The sequence below is a fragment of the Heteronotia binoei genome, chromosome 9 (genome assembly GCF_032191835.1).
Source record: "Heteronotia binoei isolate CCM8104 ecotype False Entrance Well chromosome 9, APGP_CSIRO_Hbin_v1, whole genome shotgun sequence".
Classification (NCBI taxonomy): domain Eukaryota; kingdom Metazoa; phylum Chordata; class Lepidosauria; order Squamata; family Gekkonidae; genus Heteronotia; species Heteronotia binoei.
The window spans coordinates 10,846,161-10,855,310 of NC_083231.1; the positions used below are offsets into that span (position 1 = coordinate 10,846,161).

A 9,150-nucleotide genomic window follows, 5' to 3' on the forward strand; every position below is an offset into this window, starting at 1 on the left:
TGTACCTTTTTTAAGATTAGATAGCAGAGATATAAATTTTATAAAGGACACTGACAAACACAAATATATATGTATATTTAAAAAACTTAAACCATGCTTAAAACGTTAGCACTCATTGGTCTTAAAGGTGCTTTCTTTGTTATCTCTCCCATGGGATCCAGGGAACTGGGCAAAGGAAGCACTGGCTCTTTCCTTCCTTCCCCAGGGGGCTTGGGGAGCGAGGAGCCTCAGCCAATAGAAGGAAGAAAGGCTTGGCTCAGTAGCTCTGCTGTGCCATTGAGAGAGCCTGGCAAAGCAAGCTCTCCCCCCCCCTTCCTCCCCAAGGGAGGAGCCTCAGCCAATGGAGAAAACAGAGGTTTTGCTCTGTAGCTCCTGTGCAATTCAGCAAGCCTGGCAAAGCAAGCTGAGATGCAGAAGGAAGCGAGAGAGAGGGAGAAGGACGCAGATGACAGCCAGTTGCTCGAGAGCCTGATAGGAGCCCTCCGGGGGCCTGATTTGGCCCCTGAACTGCATGTTTGACACCCCTGGGTTACATGGATGCTTTTAAAATTTTCACTCACCCAGCTTTGTGTTTCCTTTGCAATTACAGGGATAGCTACGGTTTCATCACTTACCGCTACACCTGCGATGCTTTTGCTGCTCTGGAAAATGGCTTCACCTTGCGCAGGTCCAGCGAGCCCGACTTAGAGTTGTATTTTTGCAGACACAAGCAATTTTGCAAGTCTAACTATGCAGACCTAGGTACGACCTTTGCTGTTCTTGAAACGAATTGTTTAATGGGGAGATCGGTCATTGAGTTATACCAGTTTTTGTTTTTCAGGCAGAGAGAAAAAAAATTACTGACATTTATCTGGAAGCAGGGCTCTTTTTGTAGCTGGACCTCCTTTGCATATTGGGCCACACCCCTTGATGTAGCCAATCCTCCAAGAGCTTAGAAGATTGCAGAATTATACCCCGCCCTTCTCTCTGAATCAGAGTCTCAGAGCAGCTCACAATCTCCTTTATCTTCTCCCCCCGCAACAGACACCCTGTGAGGTGGGTGGGACTGAGAGGGCTCTTAGAACAGGGCCAGTTTGGTGTAGTGGTTAAGTGTGCAGACCAGGGGTCGTTTTGTAGACAAATAGGTGGTGGGGCTCATCCAGGGATTGTTATGCAGCTGCACCTACTATTCAGTGGACATGGTAGGAAGGAGGAGGTGGAACTCTCAAAAAAGTTCAGGAGCTGTGTGCGGACTCTTATCTGGGTTTGATTCCCCACACCTCCACTTGCAGCTGCTGGAATGGCCTTGGGTCAGCCATAGCTCTTGTAGGAATTGTCCTTGAAAGGGCAGCTGCTGTGAGAGCCCTCTCAGCCCCACCCACCTCACAGGGTGTCTGTTGTGGGGGAAGAAGATATAGGAGAGAGTAAGCCACTCTGGGTCTCTGATTCAGAGAGAAGGGCAGGGTATAAATCTGCAGTCTTTTACTACTACTGTAAGCTCCAGGAGGATTGGCTACATCAGGAGTGTGTGGCCTAATATACAAAGGAGTTCCTGCTACAAAAAAAACCCTATCTGGAAGCCAAGTTGGCATGCCCTTTTTCAGCAGGCCGCACGTTTCTCTGGTGATGCGGGAGGTAGGGTCGTCCAGCCGCTGGCAGACGATGGGACGGTAGGGCTGCCATCCAGGTTGGAGATCTCCTGGAGATCTGGGGGTGGAACCTGGGGAGGACAGGGACCCCAGGGGGGTAGGGTGCCATGGAATTCACCCTTCATAGCAGCCATTTTCTCCAGCAGAATTAATCTCTGTAGTTCAGATATGAGGTGTAATTCCACAGGATCCCCAGGTCTCACCTCTAGATCTGCAACCCTAGGAAGGTCACCTGGTAGTAGAAAGCACAGTTCAATTGCAACTGGCTTATGGGACCTCCAGGGCTTTTTTTTAGCAGGAACTCCTTTGCATATTAGGCCACACGCCCCTGATGTAGCCAGTCCTCCTGGAGCTTACAGCAGAGCAGAGGTCCATCAGTGGCTATTAGCCACAGCATATTGATGGAGCTCTCAGTCTGGGGCAGTGATGCTCTGTATCCTTGGTGCTTGGGGGGGGGGGGCAACAGTGGGAGGGCTTCTAGTACCCTGGCTCCACTGATGGACGTCCTGACGACAGCTGGGTTTTTTGGCCATTGTGTGACACAGAGTAGGTTGAGGTTTATTGGATTCATATCCTGCCCTCCCCGCCGTAGCAGGCTCAGGGCGGCTCACAACATTAGACACGGTAAATATCAGTTCCAACAATTAAAACAGTTTAAAACAATAAAAAGAGTTTGGCGCTAATATTAGATTAATTTTCGATGGTGTTCTCAGTACCACTATATCAGCAGTTTAATTGAAGGCTTGCCGGAATAGTGTTGTCTTGCAGGGCTTGCGGAACTGGGCGAAGTCCCGCAAGGCTCTGACCTCCTCCGGCAGTGGGTTCCACCAATGGGGGGCGGCGATGGAAAAAGATTTATCTCTAGTAGTTTTCAGTCGTGCCTCCCTCGGCCTGGGGATCGATAGAAAATGTTATGTTCCAGATCGAAGTACCCTTTGGGGAACATGTGAAAGAGACGGTCCCTAAGGTAGACAGGTCCTCGGCCATAGAGGGCTTTAAAAGTATTGGACTGGATGGGCCATTGGCCTGATCCAACATGGCTTCTCTCATGTTCTTATGTGACACAGAGTGTTGGACTGGATGGGTCATTGGCCTGATCCAACATGGCTTCTCTTATGTTCTTATGTGACTCAGAGTGTTGGACTGGATGGGCCACTGGCCTGATCCAACATGGCTTCTCTTATGTGACACAGAGTGTTGGACTGGATGGGCCATTGGCCTGATCCAACATGGCTTCTCTTACGTTCTTATGTGACTCAGAGTGTTGGACTGGATGGGCCATTGGCCTGATCCAACATGGCTTCTCTTATGTTCTTCTGTGACACAGAGTGTTGGACTGGATGGGCCATTGGCCTGATCCAACATGGCTTCTCTCATGTTCTTCTGTGACACAGAGTGTTGGACTGGATGGGCCATTGGCCTGATCCAACATGGCTTCTCTCATGTTCTTCTGTTACTCAGAGTGTTGGACTGGATGGGCCATTGGCCTGATCCAACATGGCTTCTCTTATGTTCTTCTGTGACACAGAGTGTTGGACTGGATGGGCCATTGGCCTGATCCAACATGGCTTCTCTCATGTTCTTCTGTGACACAGAGTGTTGGACTGGATGGGCCATTGGCCTGATCCAACATGGCTTCTCTTATGTTCTTATGTCTCGTTACGTGTTTGGGGGGAGGGATGGTCTTTGTAAATTAATCACGGCTCTCGTTAAGATTTCTGTATAACGCCATAACACAATCTGTATGAAATCTCGTACGCTCTGTCCTCTTCTTTGTGTGATGCGCGAAGGGAATACAAATCCATATCCCCCCTAACCAATTGATGTCTTCTCGGAGTAGAAGTGATAAAGGCGATATGCATTGTTCGCAGTGAATATGCTATCATTCACTTCACTGGCTAAATAGATAGTGTAAAGCCGGGGAGAGGCAGCTGACTGTTCAAGAGATAGAGGCCCCGGTGATGAAAATATAAAAGGTGGCAAATCATTTGTTCAAATGCCAGCTGATAACAAACCAGCAAAGACGGATTGAAGACCTGACTTGATTTGACTTATGTTCGCAGTGATGAAGTCAGGGGCGTTTCTAGTACCTCAAAAAATCTAGAGTATAAAATAAGGCTGCCAGAAAGGGATCTACTGGATCGTTATTCATCACAAAGAGAAGGCCTGCTCTAAGGGGTTTCCCCCACCACCACCCCTGTTTGGAGAATAGTTCTTCACAGGGCTTTTTTGGTAGCAGGAACTCCTTTGCGTTTTAGGCCACACACCCCTGATGGAGCCAATCCTCCTGGAGCTTACAGTAGGCCCTGTATTAAGAACCCTGTGAGCTTCAGGAGGATTGGCTACATCGGAGGGGTGTGGCCTAATACGCAAAGGAGTTCCTGCTACAAAAAAAGCCCTGGTTCTTCAAATCTTTGCCTCCTCAGAATTTCATTTTGTCCTTCTGGGTTTGTTTTTATTAAAGGGGGCGGTGGAAGAAAATGCCATCAAGTCACTCAGGAGGCTAACCTGGGCTAATACCATTTTTTGGCCACCAAGTCACAGCTGACTTACGGCAACCCTGTTGGGTTTTTAAGGCAAGAGACATTCAGAGGTGGTTTGCCATCAATTGCCTTCACGTCAACAACCCTTACCGTGCCTTTATTTCAAAGAACCATGCGTATTTATGTAGCGGTATATTGGGACAAGAGTGTTGGGGGGTGCTGGTAAACCTAAGCATCAGGACAGCAGAACTCAGTGGTGGCTAATCTCTGAAGCACGTCTCTGTCACCTTCCCTGTCGTTCAGATGGCCTAGAAGCGCCTCGCATGTGCTTGAGTGGTCTGACCGCTTCCCTGGAGGGCACGCAGCCTGTCCTTCCGGTAGCAGGCACACCCTATCTGACCACCACTGGGTGCCTCGGACTGTGTCGGCTTTCAGCCTTGTAGCTAGCGACCGCAGGGGGACGGGGTCATGGGGGCGGAGGCCCTTTAAATCGTGGAGGAGGCTGGTGAGTGCTCCTGCCACCCCTCCTGCATAATTTAGACCCCCCCACACACACACACCAATCAGCTGATTTCTGAGCTGTATAAATGGCATGGGAGGGGCCGCAGCTGCTCCTGGATGCCCCTCCCATGTGATTTAAATCAGGGATCGGGCCTTCTCAGTAGCAGCCCCCTACTGGTGGAACCAGCTGCCGGAAGAGGTTAGAGCCTTGCGGGACCTCGCCCAGTTCCGCAAGGCCTTGTAAGACCACACTCTTCCAGCTTGCTTTCAGATGACTTTGAGACTTATAACAGCAGCAGAAGATGATGATGTTGGATTTATATCCCGCCCTCCACTCCGAAGAGTCTCAGAGCGGCTCACAATCTTCTTTACCTTCCTCCCCACCCCCCACAACAGACACCCTGTGAGGTAGATGAAGATATTAGATTTATATCCCACCCTCCAAGGAGTCTCAGAGCTGCTCACAATCTCCTTTACCTTCCTCCCCCACAACAGACACCCTGTGAGGTAGATGAAGATATTGGATTTATATCCCGCCCTCCACTCCGAAGAGTCTCAGAGCGGCTCACAATCTCCTTTACCATCCTCCCCGACAACAGACACCCTGTGAGATGGGTGGGGCTGAGAGAGCTCTCACACCAGCTGCCCTTTCAAGGACAACTCCTGTGAGAGCTATGGGTGACCCAAGGCAATGCTAAGAGAAAATAGAGGTTTTGCTCTGTAGCTTCTGTGCGATTGAGCAAGCCTTGCAAAGCAAGCTGAGATGCAGAAGGAAGCAAGAGAGAGGGAGGAGAAAGTAGATGACAGCCAGTTGCTTGAGGGCCTGATAGGAGTCCTCCGAGGGCCTGATTCGGCCCCCGAATTGCATGTTTGACACCCCTGCTAAGAAAAAGAATAACTGCAGATTTAATCCCTGCCCTTCTCTCTGAATCAGAGACCCAGAGCGGTTACAATCTCCTATATCTTCTCCCCCCACAACAGACACCCTGTGAGGTGGGTGGGGCTGAGAGAGTTTTTACAGCAGCTGCCCTTTCAAGGACAGCTCTGCGAGAGCTATGGGTGACCCAAGGCAATGCTAGCAGGTGCAAGTGAAGGAGTGGGGAATCAAACCCGGTTCTTCCAGATAAGAGTTCGCGCACTTAACCACTACACCAAACTGGCTCTCCAGGAAATACTGACGTCATCGAACCTGAAAAACCACCAGCATGTTATTAGCACCAACTGTTTTAAATTGTTTTAAATTTAATTGATTTTATTATGAGGATGCTCTGACGTGTTAGTCTCGTTATTATGAATATTGTAAGCCGCCCTGAGCCTGCCTCGGCGCGGAGGGCAGGGTATAAATTTAATAAACCTATAACCTTAAATCATGCAGGAGGGCCCCCAAAACTGTCAGGGGACCAGGCCCCGTGGGTCCCTGGTTAGCTACGGAGCTGCTGGCTTTTCTTCTGAGCTGGGAGGCTGCCATCCCAAGCTGCCCGTCCGTACCCAGCCTTTTTCTCCTGTGACGAAGAAGCTACTACTGCGGGTAGCCTAATCGTTGAGTTTCTTTTGTCAATCTTTTCTCTCCCCCTCCCCACTCTCTTCCAGATTCAAACTCTGATGATTTTGATCCTGCTTCTACCAAGAGCAAGTACGATTCTATGGATTTTGACAGCCTGCTTAGAGAGGCGCAGTGGAGCCTGCGAAGGTAACGTGCGTTACGGCCAAGGATAGCGGAGGGGTGGCGAATACCTCATGGACATCACGTCCTTCCATAAACGGACAAAGAAGAAAGTCGCGCTAACAGATCTCACCTACTCTACACTCTCTGTATTGAAAACATGGTTTACACGGACACAGCTGCTTAAGGAATGAAGAAACAAAATGTAGTCTCATTTGTGCACGGGTGTCCCCCCAGGTCTCAGGGCGAAGAGGATGAGGGTTTTGATCTTCGTAGAGAGTGCCAAGTGGAAACCACTTGAAATGGCAGCAGTTCCATAGAGATACTTTAAAAAAAAAAAAAAAACAACCCAGAAAAACGAGAACTTTGAAATATGTACAGACGACGTTTTCCAAACAAAGCAAATTCAAAACTTCCGCTGCTGATATCCAAGAGAGAGATGTGTTTTTTAGTTCTTTATTTTTCAACGAGCTTCCCGCGACATGTTTTAATACGATGACAATCCTGAAGAAATACTACAGTTCCTGAAAAAAAAAAAATACGCCGCCTCTTTCCATTGGTGTTTTCCTGCGAGGACGTGTATGTGTGTGTGCGTGTGTATCACACACACACACACGCGCACACACATGTGGAAGGATGAAAAACTTCTGTGGCATTTTAAAAGTTCTGCCTTTTTAAAATTGTGACATCCATGTCAGGGTCCGCAATGTTCATCTCATATGGGGAAATTTTCAGACATCCCCCCCCCCCCCAAAAAAAAAATAACTCTCAACCTTGTCCACTGGGTAAGCTGCCGTGATCCACCGCAAGTGCGTCAAGGGGGGGGGGATCTCTTAGGTTCTTGGGCTGGGGTTGGGGTGTACAGTTAGATTATTCACTACATTCGTGTAGCTGAGTATTTACAGATGCTAAATGGAGTATTTTTATTTTCTGTACATAACCGTGTTGACGAGACGACGCTCTACTTTTGGTTACAGCTATGCACTGTAAATGCAGCCTTCTTTTAAAAAAAAAAACGCTGAAACTTTTCTTAATCAAGAATATTCAGATGTAATTATACAAAGCGAAACGATATTGTACACTAACCTATTTAGAAAGCTGAACTTATGCTTATATAATATATATATATATTTGATTGTAAAAAAACAGAGAGAGAGAGAGAAGTGTGCGAATGAGTGCGTGTGGATGTGTTGAGTGCAGAAATATTGATGCTTTACGCACATCATCTATCACTCCTTTAATGGGCTGATCTAAGAACACTGGCCATGGCTCGACCACAGTCGAGTACTTCGAGGCCCCATTTACTCGTTAGCCTGGCTGTCGTGTAGCTGCCCGGATCCCCCATTGAGAAACCCGCTGTTCTCCTAGGACTGTGGCATCAGCATCTACCAGCAGTAAGAGTCCTTTTTCAGACGTTTACAACCATGCATCCTGGAGGGGCTACCATTGAGAACACACCTGCTGCTCGTGACACACGTGATAGGAAGGGGCGTGGCTCAGTGGCAGAGCATTTGCTCTGCATGCAGAAGATCCCAGGTTCAATTCTTGGTGTCTCCAATGAAAAGGCTTAAATAGTAGGCGACATGAGAGTCCCCGGAGAGCTGCTGTATGTCCCTGGCATCTCCAGCTAAAGTGATCAGCAGGTAAAGCTAAAGGTAGTCCCCTGTGCAAGCACCAGTCGTTACCGACTCTGGGGTGACGTCGCATCACGACGTTTTCACGGCAGACTTTTTTACAGGGTGGTTTGCCATTGCCTTCCCCCGTCATCTACACTCCCCCCCCCCCGCCCCCAGCAAGCTGGGTACTCATTTGACCGACCTCGGAAGGATGAAAGGTTGAGTCAACCTCGGGCCGGCTACCTGAACCCAGCTTCCACCGGGATCGAACTCGGGTCATGAGCAGAGAGCTCGGACTGCAGTTCTGCAGCTTTACCACTCTGCGCCACGGGGCTGGTGATCAGCAGATAGGCGATGTGAAATGCCTGAGACCCCAGAGCAGGGGTGTCAAACTCATGAGGGTCAGATCTGACATAAATGAGACCTTGTCAGCTGGGCCATGAGTGTCATAAAATGTAATGCCAGGAAGCAGAGATACAAACTTTATAAAGGATGCAAACACAAAAGATTTTTAAAAAAAAGCCTTAAAACATTAGCACTCGTTAGTCTTAAAGGTGCTTTCTTTGTAGCTCTCCCACGGGATCCAGGGGACTGGGCAAAGGAAGCTTTGGCTCTTTCCTCCCTCCCCCAGGGGTCCAGGATGGGGAGGAACCTCAGCCAATTGAAGGGAAAGAGGCTTGGCTCAGTAGCTCTGCTGTGCGATTGAGAGAACCTGGCAAGGTTCCAGCATGCATGGTTGTAGCCATCTGAAAAGGATTGTGGTTAGAACAGTGGAAAAGAGCAAGAGTCCGAGAGCACCTTAAAGACGAAAGAAATTTGTAGCATGGTGGTAGTTTTCATGAGTCATTGCTTCTGCACCAGGGTACTGCTTTCCTCCTATCACTGGAAGAGGACTCGTTGCTGGTGCAGAAGTCTCAATCTTAAGCGTGAAGAGCCCATGACGTCCCGATTCATGCCAGAGGCTCACTCCTTTGAAAAGCTTCGGGGCCGCTGGAAACTGGACTTGATGTTGGCACGTGAAATCTGTTCACTGTTGAGATGAAGCCTGCTTTGAATTGGATATAAACGGGTGGAATTCTAGCAGGAGCTCCTTTGCATATTAGGCCACACACCCCTGATGTAGCCAATCCTCCTGGAGCTTACAAAAAAGAGCCTTGTCAGCTCTTGGGGATTGGTTGCATCAGGGGTGTGTGGCCTAATATGCAAAGGAGCTTCTGCTAGAATTCCACCTCGATATATATCCTCCAAATGTGTATAAA

At 48.7% G+C, this 9,150-nt stretch overlaps 1 protein-coding gene across 1 annotated transcript in view; it reads left to right on the plus strand.

Moving 5' to 3' along the window:
- The window catches only part of PPARGC1A (PPARG coactivator 1 alpha), a 194,235-nt gene extending 186,829 nt beyond the window's left edge, over positions 1–7,406 (plus strand). Inside the window, exons 12-13 of the mRNA XM_060246222.1 lie at positions 590–741; positions 6,203–7,406. Coding sequence (XP_060102205.1) covers positions 590–741; positions 6,203–6,306 — 256 coding nt within the window. The 3' untranslated portion in view covers positions 6,307–7,406. The remainder of the gene's footprint in view (positions 1–589; positions 742–6,202) is intronic.
- The last annotated feature ends 1,744 nt before the right edge of the window (positions 7,407–9,150 follow it).